The 25,539-nt window shown below is 37.8% G+C and overlaps 1 protein-coding gene across 12 annotated transcripts in view; it reads right to left on the reverse strand.

Annotated features, from left to right (window-relative positions):
- The window catches only part of LOC109048443 (zinc finger protein castor homolog 1-like), a 191,336-nt gene that overhangs the window by 39,070 nt on the left and 126,727 nt on the right, over positions 1-25,539 (reverse strand). Inside the window, exon 1 of one of the 12 annotated variants that reach the window (XM_042713318.1) lies at positions 10,539-11,330. The exons of 7 other annotated variants lie outside the window; for them this stretch is intronic. In XM_042713318.1, the coding sequence (XP_042569252.1) occupies positions 10,539-10,617 (79 nt within the window). In that variant the 5' untranslated portion in view covers positions 10,618-11,330. Of the gene's footprint in view, positions 1-10,538; positions 11,331-25,539 lie in introns of those variants that run through there. 4 more of the 12 variants (XM_042713319.1, XM_042713317.1, XM_042713328.1 and 1 more) reach the window with 4 other exon arrangements.

Here is a 25,539-nt window from a genome sequence, read left to right on the forward strand (position 1 = left end):
TTTAGTGGGAGATACACATCCGGACAAAACAATTATGCTCATGAGTTTTTCTCTATATTTTTTTCCTGACTTTAAAGTTGTTGATGTTTTTTTGTTTGTTGGAGAAGCAAACTATGAATGCAGAGGGCATGCATACAATTACACACACACTCACTCAAATCTGTTGTAATATTAATCAATCCTTTGCACATCTGCTTGCTTGCGATGAGTTTTTTTTTTCTTTTTTTTTCTTTTTTCATCAATAAAGCACTTATTGCTTTTAGTCTGGAATGTGACCTAGCATGTTGCATGCTGTCTTTGAACTGACCTTGAAGGACCTAATTTGACTTCTCCCTCTCTTTTTTCTCTCTCTGCCAGACTGGAACCTTCTGCCACATACAATAATTCAGTTACATCCCGTTGCAGGTAACAAAAACAAACAAGCCGTGGAGAAAAAAAGGCACGCACATACTTGCCGCTGAGGACAATGGACAGAAAATGGCAGATGCATATTTTGACACAGACGGAAAAGGAAATTTTTTGTTTAACCAGCACAGTTAGGCAGTAACCCTTCAATTCTGAGAACAAATACATCCCTGAAGCCTAATTATAAGACAAAGCATTTAAGACGTCCCCTGAGGACAGAAGGGCTGGAATAGGGAAAAGTAAAGTCTGAGGTGATCCGAACGGCTCTGCACGTGCCCTGATTGCACTTGCAAAGGAAGTCTGCCTCACAGCTGGCACAGTGTTTTCTGAAGAATGGGCCTGATTCATTCACAAATGAAAATCCTGTCATAATTTACTCAACATGGTGTTTCAAACCTGTATGACTGACTTTCTTCTTTCTTTAATTTAAAAGTCACTTGGACCCATATTGTATGGACCAAAAAAAAAAAAAAAAAAAAAAAACCCTACAAAATACACCCTACAAAAGTTTGTGGTCAGTAAGATTTTTAAAATGTTTTTGAAAGAAGTCACTTATGCTCACCAAGACTGTATTTATGTGATCAAAGTACAACTGTAAAACACATTTACAATTTAAAATAACTATTTTCTATTTTAATTTATTCCTGTAATGGCAAAGCTGAATTTTCACCATCATTACTCCAGTCTTCCAGTAAAAGTATTGCTGTTAATTTTAAACAATTTAATGCATCCTTGCTGAATAAAAGTATTTCTTAAAAAAAAGTTTTGGACTGACATGAGGGTGAGTACATAATGACAGAATTTTCATTTTTTGGTGAACAAGCTCCTTAAAACCTAAATGTTTGTAGAGGGCCTACTGTAAAATAATCAGATTTTTACATCTAAAAATAATACAAGATGGTCTCATCACCCATTGGGTGGAAGTTTGATTGAAGTGAACCCTGGCACACTGGGTTAACTGACCTAGCTGCCATGTTTGAGGGGCAGTCTGTGTGCAAAGCAAGAATTTGACAGGAATCAAGCTTCCGAGGAGAGGCTCTCTGTGCCACTGAAGGGCACTTGAGCTGATATCTGCACAGATTAACTGCTTGAGATGTATTTTTATCATGAGGAGCTGTGGTTAGCATGAGGCATTGGTTAGGCGAGCGGACAAGAGGGTGGGCTATTCTAGTTCCTCCAGTGTAGGGACACAACGAGAGGTTGGTGGCCGCTGGAGCCGCCCAGACCGGAGTCTGTCACTCATTATCTGTGGGGATATATTTAATTTAGTGGTTCTGGAGCTGCGCTGCTGAGTAAGCCAAGCCACCATTAGGGCCGTCCTCTGGGGGAAACACAGCACACACCGCTCGATTAGTTATCAATTAAGAGTGCAGAAACCTCCACCTGCAGTGTGAGAGAGAGGGAAAGAGTGGCAAAGAGGAGCAGGACCCGGACGACGTCTGACTTTTTCTTCTGCTTTCCTCTGCCTCTTTCCCTCTTGGGCCTTCGAACGCCAGGTTAACCTCGATATGAAGTGCTGTCAAGCCAGATAATGTCAATCAAGGAGGGCCCTTTCAGATAACCTCAGTGTGAAACCTAGAAAAGCGACCTGTTTAGATGTTTGGACATGCCCCCTCTCACCAGCATATGAATTTCATTAAAGAGATATGAGTTGTGGCACTTCTTAACAAGACTCTTAAGACATTTTGACAGGCTTTAAGACACTTGCTGTTAAAAAAATAAATGCATTAATAAGCCATGCAGCAAAGCCTCTGGGTAAGATAGTAAAAGAAGGCAGAATATTTAAAGACCTCATTGAATGTCATTTTTGTTTCTCTGTGTGTATATATATATATATATATATATATTTATATTTTAAACTATATATATATATGTATATATAAACTTATTGCTATATTAGGATATAATATACCCTATATATATATGTAAATTATAAAGTACCAAGTAAAACATTACTGAAAATGTACACATAAAACTAATTCATTAACATAACCTCAAAAACTTACACTTTAAAATAGAAAAAATTCCTCATAAAAAATTTATTGCTTTTTAGGAGTTCATTAACTTACCCTTTAAAAGTGGTAGGTTTTCTTAGAAAAAATTCTGCTTGTAGGTTAACTGATTTCCAAGCTACACTTTAACATTTGTTTTTCAGATACTGTAGCTCACTGAATGTTTTTGAAGTGATTTTCTAAAATTCTGCTTGCATTTTATCACACACTATAGTTCATGCTGCACATCTCCTTCAGAAACCAGAAAAGGAGGTGACGTTAAGGCAAAAAAAAAAAAAAAAAAAAAAACTACATTTCCAGACAGGAAGCCTTGCTGACAGCTTCGATCCATGCCCACCATTAAAATATTTGCTCTGCTTCACAGACTCTGACTTTTTTTTTTTTTTTTTTTACATTTTATGCACAGAGGAACAATTTTCAGGTGTCCCTGAACTTCTCAGGTTTAGACTCTTTTAGTTCTCCAAATTCCCTTCTGCAACAATACCTCTTTAAAACAAACCTGAACTCTTTTCATCTAGGCTTTGTTACAATGAAATGTGGTCAGTTGACAAGACTGAAGCATCTGAATCATCCTGTGAGTGTAATGACGCGTAATATGTGTTGGTTAAAAACACAAACAATATGAACAAAGCTCTTACTGTAACTGTAATAAGACACTCAGATCTACAAGATGTAATATGCACAGCACAATATATGTACACTACAAGTAAAATGTTTCACACTATTACGTAAAAATAATAGAAAAATCAGTAGACAAAAACTGGTTCAGAAGATCCGGTTACAAGTGATTGTTCGCGACATGTGAGGTGAAACGCGCTCATTTGCAAAATCGTAGTTTTTACTTATTTTGGGACCAGTATTTTTTCGATGCTTCATTTAACGTATATGTATATATATATATGTATATACCCTTTTGAACGTGGACAGTATATATACAGAAAAGCTCTCGGACTATATAAAATATATTATACTAAGATATATATATAATGACAGAATATATTTGGGTGAACTAACATAAGTTATTTTTATATATATATATATAAATATATTATTATTTAATGTATTTATTTGAAGCATTAGACTGCCAATATCATTCATGGCTACTCCATGTTTACTAGACTTTATATACTTTATATATTTAACATGCAAACTTCTGACTGTTAGTGTCACTGGTTTCAGCTGTATATATTTATTTCAAGGAGATGTGCAAGATTTTACACACCTACAAATACAGGAGTCATTCTCAAAGATTGCAAATGCTTTTAGCATTATTTTTGTTTTTTGCAAGAACACACAAACTCAAGTTTGAAAGTGAAAACATTTCATACCCGTGAAAATAAAATGATACACTTTTGAAAAAAAAAAAGGCTGTGGCTGCTCTTTTTGAAATCATCATGAGTAGAAAGAAGCTTTACAAAAGGTGAGAGTGTGTGTGTGTGTGTGTGTGTGTGTGTGTGTGTGTGTGTGTGTGTGTGTGTGTGTGTGTGTGTGTATGTGTGCATGTGCGTGTGCGTGTGTGCGCTATTTTGGTCAAAGAACACAAGAGGAAGTATTGCATACTGACTCAAACAAAGAATATGCTTTTGATAAAACCACATCAGCTTGTATATTCTACACTAAAACAGGCTGGTTTCCTGATTTTTTAGCTGTGATGTGCCCTCAAACGGAAGCTACACAAGTAAACAGCACAACAGCTCAGTGCACAACAAAACGAGCGGCGCACAAATGATCACAGACATTGATAATAGTTTCTAAACGAGCAGCAAGGGCAATATCATTAACACGCCATTGTTTTTCCAATGCACTAAAAATGGCACAAATGTATTTAGAGCTTCAGTCACACACAGGTCGCAATTTTGCATTTCACCTGCATTAGCATTCGACTTATTATTATTTTAAAATGAAAACAGATACTCTGTTGAAGTGCAAATCTGATGAATTACCGTAGCAGATTGCTGTTATCAATTATTAAAGCATATTTTATAAATATTCAGGTCTGTCATGCATCTAATAATGAAGGCTTTGGAGAAGGTTACTTCCTGTGCGCATCCTAACGTGTCAGAAATATCACTTTTAATCATGGCTCTGTCAGGGTTTTTGCATTTGAACTAAAAAAAAAATAAAAAAAAAACTGGCACGGCTCACTCTTTCGCTGTCTTTCACCTCTTTCGCTCATCCATGATGGCCAGTTGCATGACCACATCATTCAAAGCCAGTAAGGCCCATGCATGCATGGTCGTGGTGTGCTACGGCACTAGGAGCCTGATCATTGGAGGGGAGAATAATGCATTAACGTGGTTCTACCTTCTGGACACACCTAGTCCCAGAACAAGTGCAACCATATGGTGCAATGCATATTCATATTACTCTGTCTGCACCTCTGTAATGCTTAAACAGTACTTCATAAACTTCAAATGGGAGGAAGAGAAGATGAAAGGGAAAGATTGACAAAAAGGTGAAGAAAAAGTTTCCCCCCTCCATGTTTCCTGTAATTTTTTTGGTTTCTGCTGTGGTTTGTCTTTGAGATAAAGACTCTGAAACTGATCCTGGTGCAGCGTGTGTGCTTGTGTGTATGTGGGGTGTGTGTGTGTGTGTGTGTGTGTGTGTGTGTGTGTGTGTGTGTGTGTGTGTGTGTGTGTGTGTGTGTGTGTGAGCCTGAGGTGTCTGGCTGTGGGTAAACTGTGTTGTCAGGTGGGCTTGCCGCTCTCTCCCCAGCAGGGTAAATACCAGGCGAGGACGATGTGGAGATTAACGCTGTCAGATCTGCAACAGTAACCCTTCATTATCGGAGCACCAGGGCCTACACACACTCACACAATGTCCTCCACTGCCTGGGTACAGAGTTAGTAATTACCAAACCAACCTCTTCCTCTCTCTCCTTTTCTCTTTCTTTGCCTCATTCTGCTACAGTATCTAGCATGCTTATCTTTCTTTCATCTATGTATATCAATCATTTTGTAACAGAAATACACATTTTCTATGTTGGAGCTATATATATATATATATATATATATATAAAATCCTGAATTAAATTTATGGCATGTGTTTGCCAGAAATTCACAAAACAAATATGGTTTCAGACTTTATGAGATGAAGAAAATATTAAATACAATAAAATATTATATTATTATTATAATCAATAATATATTATAATTGTATTATTCTATTGATATTATTAGATGGTAAAATATAAAATATTAAAGAAATATACAAGATAATTAAATTTGATATATAACAAAGGGACTTCTGGAAATTTGCCTGAAATTTACACACACACAAAAAAATATAATATTATTATAATAATATCATTATTACATGACAAATTATAAAACACAGAAAAATGTAAAAGATCATTAAATGTGATGTATAAAAGGAAGTTCTATAATTTCGATAACAGGAAGTGTATAACAGGAAATGTCACTTTACACTTTTCATTGTTTATTATAAGGTGACATTTTTCATTGACTTGTTTTTTTATATAAAAATACCTAATAAAAAAAATAAAACAACAGTATACTTAAAAATTAATAATTGTTAAATATAAACTAGATTTTTATTAAAACATAAGGTAAGGTAATTATAATACAAAAATAATTACACTTACACAATAATTAATAATTATTATTTATGAACTTTACAGTAAAATTACATGCATTTATATGTTAGAATCTCTCTCTCTTAAATATATCGCTATAGATATATATTTTTATTAATACATAAGGCAATGTGTTTTTTGAATAAAAATACCTATATATATATATATAATATATAGAGCTATATATATATACTCTATATATAATATAATTAACATAAAAATTGTTAAATATTTAAATAGATTTTTATTAAGACATAAGGCAAGGGTAATTATAATATAATGTTTAATTACAAAAAATAATTAGTTACTCAATAAATTAAAAATAATTATATTATAAAATTTACAGTATTTTACAGTATAATTACATACTTTATATGTTCAATATCTCTCTCTCTAAAGTACAGTAAAAAAAAAAATTTCAAAAATATACTATATATAGATATATATATATATATATATATAATATATATATATATATATATATATATATATATATACATAACTAAAATAAAAAAGTAAGTAGCCTAGTGGTTAGTGCATGCTCTGACATATTGAGTTGCGGTGCACTTGTGGAAGATGCTGGATGTCATTTCTTAATGAAAAATAATCCAAAAAAATAATATGCCATGTTCAAATGATGTCCCAGCCTTTTGCTGGGTGGCCTGACACAGTTGATGGCGTGCCAGGCACGGTTATAGTATGTGTGTGTGTGTTTGGTGTATTAAGTGGCGCTTTATCAAATTAGTTTGGTACCCAGCTGATGAGTAATAAAGGTACAGTGGAGTCCCCACTGACTCCCAGACATCAATCCTCTGAACGAGAGCCAAACACAAGGCCTGGCACTGCCTGAGGCGTACAGAGCGCCTCTCCCCACTGATCAGCTTATGGACTCTCTTCAACCAAAGTAATATTAACACTGGGCATGTGGAGCGCTTCAGCTGTCTTACCTCTGCGAGGAATAACGCTTAATGGACACTGTAACAGGTATTCAAACCGTTGCTGTGGGCTTTTGTTTTTCATCTTGTTTACCGTCTTTATCAGGGTCGATGGCCTGCCGCCGTACATTTTTCCAGACGTCGTCCTCTTAAAGCATTGGCTCTCAGGTGTCGAACAGACAGGAGATGAGAGAGGAGATGATAGCGAGATCAAACGGAGGACTGGAAGGATGGCAAGAACAGAGAAGGAGAGAGAGGGAACTACCGCCGCACCACTGTAATCTCACTCAGCGTTGGGCTTTTACACAAATACAACAAAATGCAAAGCGCCAGAAGAAGGTGGAACGGAGGGGAGGGTGGGACATCAGAGGGCTTCAAGCCCGTCGAGGAGTTGTGTGTGTCAGTTCAGAGCAGCCGCTGGGACTAGCAGTGGAGAACAGAAGGTAGCAGCAGGCGGATCACAGCCGATCAGGGGCCCTGAGAGAGATTCTGTCTCCTCCACCCCAGAGCTGAGCCTGAGTCGCTCTCCGCAGTCACATATTTATCCCGCCCAACTTTACACAACACTCTCTCAAATACAATTCCCACTAATTTCACAAGCTTTCAGATGTTTTGCTTGATGCTACTCTAAAGTCACTGTAATGTTTGAACCTTCAGACACTATTTAATGTCATAGAGTTATAAGCTTTGCTGTGGCTAGAAAGTTTTTGGCAACAGATCTTAACAAAAAAATAGGGCTATCACTAAAATTTTCTAGGACAAAATGTTAAAATGTGGGTCCAATCTTCCACTGGCACAGTGAGTAACTTTTGTACTTTGTCTCTTCTGTCTAAGCTGTTATGCACCCTCAGTACTGGTATTTTTAGCATTTTAATGAAAATGTCAATCTAACCAAATATAAATCATTTTAAGACTTTTAGGTCCCCCCTGGAAGTTTTCTGAGGCCCCCAGTAAGGCTCGGCCCCTGATTGAAAGCCACTAGAATAGGCTATACCATTTACTCAAATAAATAAATAAATAAATAAATAAACAAATAAATAAATACATTTAATTGAAAAAACTTTTTTTTTTTTTTTTTTTTTTTTTTTTACATATATACATATAATAGAATACATATAATATATACGTATATAAGAATGGTTCCAGATTGGTCAAAGCTCCAGCACCTTGTTGGTGTAAAAAGGCACAATTTATTAGGGCCCAGGACAATCTTCTTGGTTGTCCAAACTGACTATGGTCCTGCCAAAAAAGTAGCTTCATAGTGCTTTTAAAAGGTCTGGACATCAACAAGTGCCACCAGCAAAGCAGAATATCACAATTCTATTTATATTCCGATCGTCAGAACTCTATGGCTGGAAAAATGGCTCTGATGAGGGCGAGCGAGAGATCTGAAAGAAGCAGCTGTCGACGTGACTGATCTGATCAAGCTGAAACTTAGACAAACAAAGCTCTCTCTGCAATATGAGTTTAGTTAGCGAGAGATTTAGAGAATGAGTTACGGCCGGCATGCTGCTGGGGAAGGTTGTATTTATGGGGGGACTGAGTAGGTTTAAATCCCTGCTAAGAAATAAAGTCATCCCTGTGCAAACTGGGGAAACATTTCACTCAGCCTAAAAGGTAGTTAAAAAAAACCCCACAAGACCCCTTTTTTTCCCCTTAAAGCTAAATTTTATCCATGTGCTGAGATGGACAGATGGAAGAATATCACACTGAAGGAAGCATGAATACTTCTGACTCAAAGCTGCTGATTATTCCCAGGAGACAGACATATAAATTAATAAAAAAGCTGATTCTTTTAGAATTAAAATGCTGTTTTAGTGGGAAATTCATTGGAATACCTGCATGAATGTACACTTGTTTCAGCATTATGATAACACTAAAGACTTGTACCATGTCAATGCTTCAAAAAGAAGCAAGAACTTCCAATTAAAGTCCTTGTAAATTCAATAAAAAAATTCCACATTATTTCTTTCCTCAGTCTGTGAAATGTGTTTCCTTCACAGCGTGCTCAAATACACCTCTCCTCTGGCTGAACGCCCGCACATCCCTCCCTGCCCCCCGCCCAGTAATCACAATTATTACTTAAAAAGGCTCTATTTCTACATTAACTTAAAAGGCCTATATCTTTTTCCTCCCCTCTTAGTTGGTGCACCCTCACTTACTCTAAGTATCTCAATAAATCAGCAGTTACTGTTAACATGTACTCAACAATTCAGTCATCAATCTCCCCTAGCTCAGAGTGAAAACAGAGGGGAAATATCTACTCTGTAAAAACTCCCGTGCCCGTGTTTATGCACGGAAACACACAAACACACACACACACTCACTATCGCACAAACAAACAAACCAATCCACTGGGACATCGGAACCATTGCCAGATCACCACGGAAACGCAAGCCAAATTCAATTGTGACCTCACCTTTCAATGAAGGCTCAATTCCATCAGCAATAGAAACAAATCAACAAGAGGGTGGAAAAGAGACAAACTTCCTTCCTCTCTCTCTCTCTCTTTCTCGGCCTCACTTTTCAGGCCTCTACTAGGCCTGAAACAGCACATTGCATCCTTGGCTGCGCATTGAGTTCCATGCAAATGTGTGTTTAGATTTAAAGACACTATATTTATTTAACAAAAAACAGGAAGATCTAATTGAACGCTGGAACAGAGCGCATCTTCCAAACAGAAGCCCTGTGGAAAATCCTCCAGTTGACAGAACAGCTGTATCTAAACAAGCACGTGATAGCACGCTCGATACCGGCAGTCACTCGCTTAGCTGGGCAAATAATACCACTTGTCATCTAACTGAGAAATTCTGAGCAATCACTAGCTGAGGCTTTGCTAGTAATTAAGAACAGCAATTTGAGACAAAAAGTACACAGTGACTAATCCACATCCAATATAAACAAAAATTACAGGAGACTAAACGTCTGACTCATTTAAGAATAATAATTCTATTTTAAGAACTTTGAGAGATATTTCACACCTGTGGAGAGCGTGGAGTCTAAAAGCATTATTATAAATAATCTATTACATTATTTTATGAATATCTTAAGGATTCAATTCTGCATTAAGTCACAAATTAAAATGCAGTTAACTTAAAAAATATTTTGTGAAATTCGAAAACAAATTATTTTAAAAATACAAAAATGCTTTGTGAAGTTCTAAAAGCTAAAAAAAGCTACAGAACAAACTGCATGATTTTTGTTTTTAATAAAATCGAAATAAATTAATTAATAAATTAATTCTAATAATAATTATTTTTGTTTTAAATGTCTAATTTTAAGTAAACCATCTCAATCAATTAATTCATTAAAAAATATTTTTAAGTTTTGTGAAATTAAATAAGCACATACAATATCACTTGTGCACCTAAAAATAAAAGTCACTCTTCAACTTCATATTTCCATGCAGTCATCACATCATAGTGAGGTATTTCTTTACCAAAACACACAGTGAAAGTAATGAGTGCCTTTGTCATTCTACACCCTCACGCCCACCCCATCCACAGCTTGCTCAAGCCACCAGCATCTCTCACTCTCTGAGTGTGTGTGTGTGTGTGTGTGTGTGTGTGGGGCGCCTGGCGCAGGTCTTACCTGGCAGGAGACAGCCCTCCTCTCTCTGTCTCACCTCTCCCTGCTGCTTTGGAGGAATTCTCTCCACAAAGCAAGGCATTTTTCTCTTCTCTCCCTGTGCGCCTTTACAGCTGGGCTGCACTCGCCCTCTCTCACTCTACCCTTCTCCTCTCCCTCTCTCTCTCCCTCTCTCAATCGCTCTCTCTCGCAGCACAGATGTCAGGGCTGTGCGTGTTTACCCACTTTACCAGTAGGGGTCCTTCAACACCCTCTGCTCCCCACAGCCACTGTGGAAAAACAGGCCCAGGAGAGTGAGATGGAAAGAAAGGAGAGAAAAAGGGCCACTTAAGCCGATCTCCCACGGTACGAGGCTGAGTGAGACGAAGCGAAGGAAGTTAGACTGGTCAGTCACTAGAAGTCACAGTGAGCTCAGGTCGTTAAAGTGAGACCCGTAGAGAGAGAAAGAGAGAGAGAGAGAGAGAGAGAGAACGATAGAGTGAATGCCTGCATCTGACAGTAATAATGTGCCACATACTCCTCTCAGTCCACTGAAACTAAATACCACACTCGTATCTTTAAAGCAGAAATCTTTCGCTTTTTTTAACTGAATCAAAATGGTACTTTTTGAAACTACAACCCAGCCTGATTAGCTCAACCAATAGCATGGGGCGGGGCTATCTGTTCAGCTAACCTAATGGCAGTCTAGGGGAAAGGAGACCTGTTGGAAAACAATCATTATTTTTGCCATTCTTTTTGTGACACTCAGATTGATTTCAGTAAAAATAATAAAAATAAAATAATAAAATAAATATTTATATGTATACATTTTTTCAACTTTAAAAATAAAAATCTAAAAAGAAAGGCAACAGAAAGGTAATTGTAATTGACACAAGTCTGCCAGATTTGACAGCTTTGGGCTATTCAGTAAGGAATTTCAAGTTTTGCTCCTACTTGTGGGGCACCTTTCACATTGCAGTATTAATGCCGGGGTTGTTGCCCACCCGGACCCTCTGTCACGTCTAATGACAGCCCTCTCTCTCCCTGAGACGAGTCACTCAGACAGAAGAATTTGAGACTAAGCCTCAAATTAATATCACGGGCCGGACAGGCTCAAACTGCACATTATGGTAAGTGGAAGGTTTCAAGGGTGAGCTAAAAAACAATCATTCTTTAAATACGAGATGTGTCGATGGAACAGGGGAAATAATGTGGAATGAGAGCAGGGACCTGCTACTGGACTCAAATGGGAGGATGAGCCATGTGTGTGTGTTAGAGATACTTGTACCCTCCTCCATGCGAATGAGAGGTGCCGTGTGTTGCCTCTCAATTCATTCATGCAAAGATTGATTGATCAACACAGAAGCATTGACCTGCTGAATATGGAAACTTGTCCAATGTTGTTAAAGTTGACACAAAATCAAAATTGATCCTGTTTGCTTTCACATATTACTTTGCATATTATTATAAAAAAAAAATGTGTCTTTGTAATCTTTAATCACTTCCAATGAAATGACTTTCCATTTCCACTGCCATTACTTAGCCTGCTATCCTGGAATAGTATAATGCAAACCAATAGTCAAATGACTACAATTGTGACCAAGCTGTGACCAAGATAAAAAAACACTCATGTACTGTAGCCAGACATGTTATCCTGGACCAACCACTAATAGCATTAGCACGAAAGCAAATTGACAGTGTTCGAGCGAAATTAAACAAACTTCAAACAGAGACAGGTTTAACAAGTTTCTATCACTTTTTGCAGAGCTATAATGTTATTTTGGTTTGCAGCCTAATAAAAAAAAATGATGACAGAAAATATGCTAACTTAAAATGTATATTACAAAACACGCTCAAAGTCTGTAAAAATGACAATACATGTAGCTGTGACCTTTATGAAAGAAAAAAGCTGTGCAAATGATTTTAGCATGTGTAAGAAGGTTTGAGGGAATTTTGTGGTAAAATTACTGTAACGCACAGCCTCTCGAGGCCCAATGCTATATTACTTCCAAAAGCAATTGGGGGTAAGCATCTTTTGACTGTATTTCATTCAAAAGCTATTTAGTTATTTTAGTTATTTATAACTAAAAGTTATTTATTTGACTACCTCAGATCATTGCTCTCTCTGACAGTGTCTGTTTTTCTTGTCTTTTTCTTTTTAACAGGCACTTCTGCTGTCATTGCACTGGGACATATGTGTTCCCTCTAAATGGCTTTTCTGACAACTGATCTGTAAATACAGCCAGATCTGCAAATCTCTCCTTCTCTCTCTCTCTCTTTCTAGCATTAGCAACCCCCGACCCTATAGCAACACACACTGCCCCATCACAACCCCACGGCATACCACCCCCCCAACCCCTCTGACAGCCCCGTGCCCTCCTCCCCATCTCCAATCCCTCAGCCATTATAAAAACACAAATATCCCATAACTCAGCTTGCCCTGCCGCACTGCCTCCATCTTGCCCTGTACCAGGGGGCCCCTCAGGAAGGTCACCAACAAATGGCTTTCCGATTCACTGCCCCTGAAATAATTTTGTGTATTAAAACCTGAATCTGCACTTTCTGGCATGAAAGCTTTTCTAATTATTCTGCCGTCCTTGGGATAGACACAGATCCTTCACACGGGGGGAAACAAGCGATGGACCTGCCTGTTCAGCCGCCACAAACATCCGCTCTCCTTCTTTTTTCCTCTCTCTCGCTCCTGCCCCCCTCCTCCTGCCCTCCTCTCATCTGCTCCCCTCTTGCCGCTATATAGCTACCCCCCAATCTGTTTTCAAAGCGTGTCTGTCCTTTATTAAATTGTTTTCTTTTCCACATTATCAGTTGCCATGGAGACCTCATCTCTCGGATTATTTGAATTTCATTATATCTATTGATTTGGGAGCATTTCATCTTTTTTATTGTTTTTCTGTCAATTTTCGAAACGAATAACCATCTAATTTGCGTCAGTGCTGATTACGTTCGTCCCTCAATAGAGGTCGGCAGCTGCGCCGGGGAAACAAATCAATGAAAAACATCATAAAATTCGAGAGTACAATCAACCAGGATATGGGTGACATTCCATGGTTGCTGAAACTAAGTCATCAAAAAATATATACTTTTTTTGCGCCTCTGCGTGCGGGCGTGTGTTTGTGCGTGCGGGCGTGTGATATATTTGCATCTGTGCAGGCATATGACTCAATATCAGGCGATGCTATAGTAAACTCAATCTACTCTTCCATGCCCCCCAGACCAAAACAAAAAATGCTTACCTTGTGTTTAAATAATTTATGCAATTTTAGCATTTATATATAAATTTTTTAATAAGCCGCTTGGAGCAAAGTGGCCATTAACAAAACACACAGCTGTCCAGTGGGCCGAGCACTCCAGATCAATTGCACTTTTTTATGACATGATAAAATGCTTTTAAAGCAATTTACACAAATATGGAAGAAAAAAAAAACAGCACCCGGGCTTCATTTATTCATAAGCCGGGGTATTAAAAAAACTATGTGCAAAAGCCAGCATTGAGAAGATGGTCCCAGGCCTAACCGAATCGGACTAGCTGTCCTTTCTGCAAGGACATAAAGTTTCATTACCGATGCACGCAGTCAAAGGCAATTTAGAAAACACAATGTGCAAAAGAAAAACATCAGCATATTGGAGGTGTTTGCGTATTAAGGGGTGCCAGCACTTTGTTTCCCAATTTTATGTTCATTATTTATTTTTGCCCAGGACGGTCTGCCATTGACACCCCACCCTTGAGGGAAGAACAAGGGAGGGATAGATGGATGGATGGATGGATGGGGGCATGTCCAAGGTGAGAGAGATTGTTGGGAAATAATAAGAGGTCCTGACAGGAGTCCGCACCTCAGCGGTACACACATACACGTGGCAGACGGGTGTCACCGGGGAGGCAAAAGCCAGTGTGTTTGCATGTGTGTGTGTAAGGAGGGCACAGGCAGGTGTGTGGCACCAGACCAACACTATCCATCAGCCCCTCTACAAACAGTCCCGGGTCTAATGCTGACATTCTAATCCGTTTTGTAACGCCAGTTTTTTCACAAACACGGTTGCATTACGTACATCATGCACTGCACGTATAACAGCTGTGCTATTATATTTAACAAGAGTTTTGGGGTGACTTAATTTCCTTGTTTCATTTCCGTCAATGCTGTTCAAACATTTTAGGCCAATTTTAAAGACATCATGAAAATTAAATTGGAGTTTTATGGATTTAGTCAATGTTTACAGAGATATTCCAGGCTAACATCTCTACGCTAGCATACTCCAAAAAGTTGTCAAATCACTTAATCATTTTTATTAATAATTACTAAATATATATTTATATTTAATATATAGACCCTACAATTCCAATGTTTGGGGTTGGCAAGATTTTTTTAATGTTTTTGAAAGAAGTCTCTTGTACTCAAGGCTTCATGCTCAAAAATAAATACATTTGTGAAATATCATTACGATCTGAAACAATTTAATTCTGTTTTATTATATTTTAAAATATTATTTATTCCTGTGATGGCAAAGCTGAATTTTCAGCATCCACTACTCCAGTTTTCAGTATTACATGATACTTCAGAAATCATTCCAATATGATTTGGTGCTCAAGTAACATAGAAAGAACAAACCTACACTAATTAAACAATTTCACCAGGGTCTTTAAGAAACAGAAAATACAGCACATTTTGCTGTAGTGCGAGCCGTCTGTACTTCTGCAGGTTTAGCGTCTATGTATGCGTGTATGTTGTGGAGACATATCTACCATTAGGTTGAGGAGTGCAGAAGCTGAGCAGCAGGCTAATCTCATTTTAAAGCTTCTCTTCTCTTCCTCATGTGGTGACAGTCCTGGCCGCCTGCACTCTACACTTTATAAATGCTCTGCTAAGGGCTCCATGTTTGCGACACGTGTCAACATTTGACAAAGCATTACTTTTCGTACACAAATATCCCGCGCCTGGGCCTCTGAAATGAGGTAGCTAACAAATTAGCTTTTTATGTTTATTTGTGCGTGGGTGTGTTTGAGGAGAGGACGGGTGGAGGGGGTAGGCTGTGGGGGAAAAAAGCGAAGGACATTTGCGTTAACGTTTCTGTAACGCTGAATGTGTTCTTTTCAAATCAGCTTACTAGCCTTACACAAAAAACTTCTCTCACAGTACCATGGTAAAGTGTTGTAAGATGGAAATAACACTGTTCTTTGATATATATCAAGGTACTATAAAATCACCATATGGAAGAAACATGATATTTTCATGATGCATGTAAATTTCCAAAAAAACATAATATGTTTAGTTACTTAGCACACTATGTTACAGTGAAGCAGGGGGACAAAGAAGGTGCTAAAGTCACGACTCCCACTGTCTATTGGGCAAACACATTTCTCTAGCCCAGGAGACTGGATAAATACTATTTTATGTATCACTATATGAATTCAGAGACAGGTAATTACACCATTCTCTTTGGCTCCCACACAACAGTGGTGGATCTGAGCTGTGACGGCACAAAAGTGCAGTTCAGTATATTGTACAGTTGTAGGTGAATAAGTCACTTGACAGCTCTAGTTCTTGACAATGAACACCACGAAGGCTCATTGATTCGGTTTTTAAATGTTACATTAATAAGCTGTAAACACTGTGTTAAAACCACTTGATGTTAAGGAAACGACAGGTACTGATTGGATTGCTCTTCCCATGTTGGCTGTGGGTTAGAAGTAAGGACCGCAGTTTTGAAAGTGATTTCAATATTTGCCACCCCAGCAGCTCTCCTTTTCTCTCTTATCAATGTGGCAACAATAACACGCTTGTGTTTTCAAACCAAACATTCCCACAGTGAATAATAGGCTATGTCTGAGTCCAGTCACCAGCAGCAATTTGTTTACACTGGACTGATCATAAACTACAACTTCTTACTGAAAAGCTATTTCTGCTTGACTTGATGCTTACAACAGCATATATCAATACAGAGAGATATCTGGCCGCACATCCACTTTTCTTTTTAATGTGTGAATTGACTGTTGTTAATAATGATGATTAATATTTAAATATAATAACTTAAATTTAAAATATGAATAAATAGATTATTTATTATTATAATATGTAAATGTGAATAAAATGAATAACATTTTTTTGATTTATTTTTAAAATATTTGAGGAAAAAATGTAGGACAATGATAATGATTGTTTAGCTGTTTGAAATGTGACTGCTCCCATTTTTCTTTGCAAATAAGGCATCATGTTTGTTTTTAACGAGGTCACTATGACCACGGTATTTGTTGGATATTCCTCTCTCTGTGCCCAGAGCCATCATGTCAATCAATGCATCTTCTAATTAAAATGATCTGTTGCCTAAATGTGACGCACTTACACAAATAAGCACACAAACCAGGATAACAGTAATGTTCATGTTTTCCACACCTTTAGACTAATGGATTTTTATGACTTTTACAGTTTGTGATTACTGAATTAAATAAAAAAAATTACAATAATTATATTTTATGAAATTCTAAAATTATAAAACAAATGTAAAAATAATTTTAAAAAAGGATAAGAATAAATATTGCAATCACAAAAAAGCAATTTCTATCCAACGGTACATTTGAAAGCTAAACATAAGAAAGAAGGTTTGTAAAAAAAAAAAAATATGTATATACTAAAATGTTCCATGGATAGAATTGAATTATAATATTATTTATAATATTCTAAAACAGAAAAATGCATACTTATATTTATTATTATTAATAATAATAATAATAATAATAATAATAATAAAACATTTTAAAGAGATCACATTTATAAAAAAACGATTTCTATACAATGCAACATTAACTTATATAATTAAACTAAACTAGAATTTTTTTTAAAAAAATGTACTTTTTTTAATGTACTGAGTGTGTGGGGGGTGGGGGTGGTTTGGGGGGAAACATGGCATTCGAGCCCAGTGAAATTGAGATGGGCTTATGGAAGGATAGAGGAATGGTCAAACCTTGCCCAGACTAAATGAGCAATAAAGCATCATGTCCATTCACAGAGGCTTTAAAAAGCACAATTACGAAGGACCCAGGTTAATAATTAAAATGCATAATTATTGACCCATATTTTCAATTCCCCGTAAAGTACATTCGATCAGGAAAACAGTTAGGACAGAAGTGAGGTGTCTCTAATGCACTCTTTCCTGCTTGAACTTCCTCTACATCCTAAAGTACCAGTTCTTTATTGAGATTTGCACTTGATGAGGGTCTGTCACAAATAAATAAATAATTATCTGAGACCATCATCAAGCATTACAATCACCCCACCCCCCAGTGCCAATGCCCACCCGAAGAGCCGGGCCAGACAGGGGAAATTTGAGGGTTAACTGTCCCTTAGGGGGCTATCAATGCACAGAGAAACCGTCACTGCTGGTGCCCCCCATTCTTGTTTGACAACCAGGCCCTAACAGATTAACATGCAGTCAAGAGTGATATATTTCCTGCCAAGTAGTCAAATCACTGCTGTATAATGATTTTGTGTGTGGGAAGACACAAGAGGGACACTCTTAATTAAGAGGAAATATTTGTTTTGGGGTTATGAATCTGGCTGATTCTGATTGGTCCACTTGCAGCGACACTGTTTAAATAGGTCAGTCAGATGATAAATTGTCATTTTGACACATTAAAACTGTGACGTCAAGAGGCTGAAGGAGAAAGAGGGATCAGCCAAAGAGGTCAGAATGAAATGGCCTGGTTCAAATGGAGGCCACTGAAATTACCGGGAGACTTCTTCAAAATCCTGAATGCCAAGGACAGGTGGATTAAGGTATTAAAACAATCGCATTTCAGTCTTGAAATAGTCCTGCACACGACTCAGCATCAAGCCTATCTGTTCAAGATCAGGTGCGAACAAATTCGGACCATGTGCAAGATCTGCTGTAAACATCAGCGAAAGCTAATGTGAGCAATGATTATGGCAAATGTTCCTGAAAACAATCCCATCATGGAAAAGAAAACAAAAAAACTGTAAATGCACACAGATGGTGAGCTGCTTAAGACTGACATTCTCCGATGTCGCGCTAACATGCACAATTGAGAAAGCTACCAGAATTCAGAAGGCATGTAACAACTGAGCATTTCAGTGTATTTTTTCCTTCTCTAAATAATATCACAGAGCTGGGTGGAAGGGGAGACAAGAAGACAAGGGTTACGCTAAAGTTCAGTTCTGAATCTATTTACAGTGCCGAATTAATAAGAACTGAAGGTGATAATAGTGCCAACACATTCAAACATTTGGGTGAGTGATTTTAATTTAATCAAAGCTGTTTAGTACAAGTCTATTATCTAGTGCAACATCTGTGGAGAGGGGAAAAAACACTCCTTTTTTCCCTCACTTTCCAGCTACCCAAGTGGATGGAAACCCATAATTTCTTCATACATTGCTAAATAAACTAATGTGGTGTTGATGGTCAAGCCTTGAAGTGTATGTGCTCATTTATCGCTGTTCCCTGTGTATAAGGAAATGGTTGAGAGAAAAGACTCTTAATACTTTAAAAAATGCTTAGTGAACTCACCTGCCATTATGGGACCTTCTCCAAAAGAGGCACTTTCTTCACAAGACCAAAAGTTATGTCTTACATATCTCTGTCAAATGTACGCCTCTGTGAACCTAAACACTCCTCAAACCCTATTCAGACCCTTAGATGATAAAGCTAATGACAAAACTCTCTTTTTTCTCTTTTTAGGATAATTAGGATAATTGTTCCTAAAATAAAATAAAATTTAAAAAAAACTGCAAACTGCACTAACTGTAATGCGGATAATTAAGGTGAGCTGTGGCAAAATGTAAGCCTCTTAGAGGAACACGAACCATCTGGGACAACAATATTCCTGTGAATGTACGGCCCATAAGCATCCACAGTAATACTGTACCCTTGGAATGCACAGAAAGTGACAGACAGAAAACAGGAAGTCAGCGAGAGAGAGAGAGGGAGAGAGAGAGAGAGAGAGAGAGAGAGAGAGAGAAAGAGAGAGAGAGAGAGCAACCTGTGCCCTTCAGTCTCAGTTAAGGCACAGCTAACCAAGTCTGACAGCTGCCGGCTCCTTGACAATTGGGGTCAGTTAGAGGAAAAAGTAGCTCAAGTTTTCATGGCTTTGCAAGAGATGTTCAGGAGGCAACTGCCCCCGCAGCATCAAAGGGGATTAGAGAGGCCGCAGCCATCGTGCTGCAGGACAGGCCATGGGCCTTTCATGTCCTTCTTGGAGAGAAAAGGCAATCCCAACATAGGGGAGGAAGTCCCAACCTAGGGGAGGAAGGGTCAGGCTGGGAGGGACATGGCCAATTAGACCCAAATCAGCGAGAGAAAAAAGCCAAATGTACACTACTAATAGAAGAAGGATTGTGTTGGCGTCTCACTTGTACAAATACGCTCAAAAGGGCAAAAAAAAAAAAAAATGTGCACACACACAACAATATCATCACGCTATTACAGGTCCTTTTACATGTTCACCCATTGCTTTTTGTCAGTGATACCAAGTATGGCAACTTGCCACACAGCCTACCTTTGTGCTACAAACATTAAAGATACCTCAAACTGTTTAGGCTTTTGAGGAGAAGAAGAGTCGAAAATAAGTTTAGACTTGCATTGAAAAGTGGGTTTATGATCAGAATCTTATAGAGATTAGGGAGATGTAGCAAACCAGTCAGAACACCCTAGCATTTCTGTGCCTGAATCTCATTTTTCCTCTCTTAGAAATTTATTGACAAGCTGTGCCAACATTTTTCTTTCAGCAGCTAATTTGTTTTGGATCCCGTTCCTGGCCTCCTCCATGACTGTTACCTACAATAGTCTGCTACCTTTTAGCTCAGCAGCTCAGCACTTGACCTGCCGTCGCTGCTTATTTCCAGTGCTCTAATTGTCGTTTAATCACATATCAACCTGTCACTTAAAGAGCCCCTTTTTCAATTGCAGAAATTTGCATATTGTGTGAAACTAATTTCTATCAAAAAGCTCTGCTGGCTGTGAAAGTGTTCGCCTACCCAGGCTTTCTCTCTCTCTCTCTCCTCCAAAGCACCTGATATTCTCCACTCTGAGTACAGGTTTGTTAACAGCCTCACACACATGGTAACAGGAGAGATAAGGAGCAGAGAGCTTGTGACGGAAGGTGCCGGTGAAAAAAATGATGTCATAATGGATGGGGTTCGGTGGGCAACTGCTGGGGTTAATATCACCCTCCACTCAACAGTAATGGCATACATAGGGAGCAATCATTCCATTACAAGTGTAGGCCACACGTCCACTCCCATGTCTGCGACTCACACTGAGATTTGATGATCCTGGCCAGTTTTTTTACGGAGGGTCGTCACAGTGACGGTCCTCCAGACATGGACAAGTTTAATTACCGAGAGGAGGGAAAGCTCTTTGTTCTTCCTTTTATTATTAATTGATAAAAGAGGCCAAAAGGGGGCTCTTGGGGGACAAGGATGAGGGAGTGTTTTCAGAAGGGTTTAATCCCGTTAGAGGCACCGGTCCATACCCCAGTCTCACTGGGACCCTACGTTAGCTTTTCACCACACCCCCCTTTTCCTTGATATCTTCCTCAGGGCTGCTTCTCCACATGACGGCCCATAATGAAGAGGTCTTTTTTCGGGTTCATATGGGACCATGCCTGCAGATGCCACCCTGCTGAGAGAACTGATCTACCTTGTACTGCTATTATATATATATATATATATATATATATATATATATATATATATATATATATATATATATAGATATATATATATATATATATATATATACACATGACTCAAAAAGGTCCTGTTAAACTGTATGTTTGTAAATGTAAAACTTTGTAAACCTGTAAATGTAGATTTACAGTGAAGCGCATCCAATATTGAGAGTAACTGACCATTATGAGTATGTCATTGTTTAGTGCCTCAAATTTTACCTTTTTAATACTGAATTTTTGGTTTCATTTTTGTTAAAAAAACAAAACAATATGTTTGCTCCATCAGACAAATCCGTATACATTCATAGAAGGTGGGCTTAAATGAACTGAAAACACTGTCAATATCCTAAAAGTGCACACTTCATGTACTAATACACACTAAGTTGGTCTCAGCCGTGGATGCGTTGGCCCATTGAAGGGTTCATCTCAACCTGACTAAGTTCCTTGTCCTTTTTTTCAACGAGGAGTCAAGATGTCTCAAAACTGTCAAAAGCATTTTCCACAAAGCTGAAGAGAGGGACAAGAGGGAGATGGGAAAAAAACCTTGCGCAGACATACGCACTGACACGGACACACTTGCGCGTCCGCACTAGCGTAGCTGTCAGGTAAATTAGATCTGAAAGCTGACAATTTCTGACCATATTTCCTTGATTATTTCGAACAAATGCACACCAGCCGCTCTAAGGAGATTAAAGTGACATAAAAGTCTCAAGTGGGAGGAGGGAGGGCAGAGAATCCAGGTCACCCCCATTTGTCCCCCTGCCTGACAGCAGCTATATCGCTATCCAATCCAATAAAAATCCCCCCTCCTTTTGCTTTAATTATTTTACAGCTAGCTTGCTTAATTTACTTTCAATCAAAATCCTTCTTGCCATCACAAAATTAGAAATGGTTCAACTCCATTAGTCTAAATTCCTTCATTACATACACAAAGACTGTCAGCTTCTTGCTAAGCAAACGGCCTCTCGCCTGATGAGATTGTTTTTTTCTTTCCCTTCACTCTATCTCTCTCTCACTGCCCTGTTTCTCTCTCTCTCTCTCTCTCTCTCTCTCTCTCTGTCTCTATCACTGTCTTTCTCTAATCATAAACATGTTCGGTGTTAAAGGAGTGGTAGGGATGTTCAAAACTAACAGACAAAAGTTAGTTTTGGACATCCCTTAAGAGCTTGACAGAGTGCAATAGATGGTGGGTTGCCTGTACGACTAGTCGACTAATCAAAAGTCCTATATAATTACATTGATTTCAGGTTCACCTGATCTTTCTAAGGGGGGCATTTAAATAAGAAGAGAAGAGCTTGACAGAGTGCAATGAGAAAAAAAACTGGAGGGGGTCTTGAGAAGCACTTTTAATGGACTTTTTAAATAGAAAAACTTTTAAATAGAACTATATTTAACTTTAAAAAAGCAAGTTGGAAAATTTTTCATTATACCAATATTACAAGTAAATGATACAAAATAAGAAAAATAAAGTTACTAACCTCACCTTTACACTAGTCTACTGTCCATTTTGAATTATTCTAAAAACGTAAAATCTCCTGTGTTTTTCTTTGCGGTTCAAATTGTAAAAAAATTGTTACAACTTCAATGAAATTCTTTCTTCAAATAAATGAGTACTAATATTAATCAAAGATTGCTGAACAAAAATCACAGTTAAAACCAAAATCTTAAGCAGCACAAAAGTTTTTCAACACTCCGTAATAGTAGAAATAAATTTTAAATATATTTACATCATATAAAATATTATTTAAACATATAAAATTATTTTGAAGTTATATTTTTCCACCTTAATTACTTTTTTATATACTATATTATTTGAAAATAACTGCAGCTTGGTGCGTATTATAAAAGTTATGACATTAGTCTTGACATTACAGTTATAATGGCTCTGTACCAAAAAAGTTCAGTAAATCGAGTCCATTTTTGCAACTTTTCACTTCTTGTTCCCTACCGACAAAAACTTGAATATCCACAATTCTTTACCCAAAACATGCTCTTTAAACAGGAACAAGAAATCTGCCTCAAACTGAAACAAACAGTCCGTTTATCTAAAGCAATCACTGCAGCAAGTCACACTGTAAATAAAATAAATAAACAAACGACTAAAATGCTTTAAAATGTAATTGTTGTGATTAAATTTTCACTAAAAATCAAAGTGTCAACCTGAGGTTATGAGTTCATTGCATTTTTCTTGGAATTTAATTACGAGTGCAGAAATCAGAAAATTGAAAAGTTAAATGTAAGGAAACATTGTTATAACATAATTTTTTGAATAGCCAGGTGGCAGATTAAGACATTGCAGGATGGTGGGCACTTTATTTACCCAACCTGGGTATCTTGCCTTTAAGGATGGGGCCACACAAGCAGCCATCAACTAGTGTAGTTTCAACGTGATATTCAAAGGCCTACAATAATTTCCACTGGTGACGGGCCCTCTCCATCACACTCAGTGCCCAAGGCCTGCACATCAACAGGCATTAAGGACATGCAGACACTGTTAGTGCACTGGCCATGGAATCTACCCCCCAGCTCTGCTCAATGCTAACTAGGGCCCTGCAATAATGACAAAATCAAAGCAGGTCCTCGCTGGTGCTATGGACATCCCCAAGCATCATCACTCAACCCTGATATCCACACACACACACAGAACACACACAAAGCTGCTGACTCTCACATGGCACGCTGTTTTGTTTCCCCACTTTCCTTGACCAACACGCATACAAAGCATACAAACACTCACTAACTGAGATGAGCTTTGATCTGTTGTCTGCATGCTAAACATATTTTCTTTCAACTGCTCGCCTCTCGGGCTGTCCTTGCTGGTGATGATGCTGAGAGTAAGTGACTTTGGAAAAGACTTATTTGCAGGGTTTCATTTCAGAAGGTTTGTGGCACTTACAAAATCAGGCCAAGGTGCTGCAACTGTCTCCTGTTTGGATGTCTTGAATGGGACATTAAACCCAAGCCTGGGAAATTTAAAGACAACTTCTTTATTTTGCCCCCCATAAAGATTTGAAATCTACCAATTTTTACAAATTTCCAAATTCACATTTACTGAAATCAAACTTAACCATATTGACCCTAACAATACTGTCCTTTAATAATTCATACGTGCATTTTGTGCTTTCATATGTTATTTAAAAAGCAATAAACTGACCCATCTTACGCCTAAAATGACCCATCCAATCAATTCCAAATATGTTACATAGCAAAAGTAAAATGGAAACTTTTTAAACTTTCATTTGCAATATCAGGAGACAGTGATGGAGGAAGACCCTGAAGGTGGGGGGGCACTAGGTCTCTGTTGGCTGGCTGGTGTTGAGCAGCAGTTCTGCATCTTCAGAGCTCCATCATTGCTTCTCTACCAGCCCTGCTCACTTGGGCTTGCCTAATTCTGTCACTTCACTCCGCGCGCTGCCAACATGAGCCTCTTTAAACGGCTCCGCTGCACCTCCACTGCTTCTGCTATCCTGCGTCTACTCTTTAACGAGGGGTCGCTTGTGCCTGAGGAACAGCAAGTGGGAGCAGCAGTGCCCTGATCATAGACCACCAGTGCACTAATATAAATAAACATGTCAGCCTGTCCACTGGCTTTCCTCTCTGCTCATGCAAAATCTACACCATGCTGCAGGGCAGATTTTTTGCCTTTTTTTTAAAAGACAAATATTATTTATAGAGAGGATTAAAGAGTATTATATATATATAGATACAGAATTTACTTGTAAATAAAATATAAAAAATTTAATATGATATAAATAAATAATTTTTAAGAACTGAAAAAATGTAAATGTGTACCTTCAATGCTCAATGCAAAGTCGCTTTAATAAAAAACCACCAAAATGCATAAATACATAATTATAATACATAAAAAATAAAAGTTAAAAATAAACCTTTTTTCCAAATAAAAATCATCACTGTTCCTAAAAAAAGGGTGCTGAAAAACAAAACAGGTAAGGCAGTGGAACAAATTTCTATTGTATTATTGTAAGATTGTGGAACATAGCGTGTTGAGAAATAATTGTAATTCCAAAGAAAGATTATAAAATATGATTACATTCAAATAATGCAGTGACACCACACGCTGCAAAATAACAGCACAAAGGCACATTCATTACGTGCACAAAACAGCACAAAGACAAGAACCATAAACAGTGAATTGGAGAACTGTCCCCCCTCATTGTTCAATCTGACTGCACATACATAGAAAAACAGTGTTTTCCCCTTTATCCAATTATTTAATGAGAAAAGGGAATTTGCCCCAATTCCCTTCATTTTACAAATGTATGACATGCTATACTACACAAAACAAACACACACACAAAAAAAAAAAGTTTA

This window comes from Cyprinus carpio, chromosome A23 (genome assembly GCF_018340385.1).
Source record: "Cyprinus carpio isolate SPL01 chromosome A23, ASM1834038v1, whole genome shotgun sequence".
Classification (NCBI taxonomy): Eukaryota; Metazoa; Chordata; class Actinopteri; order Cypriniformes; family Cyprinidae; genus Cyprinus; species Cyprinus carpio.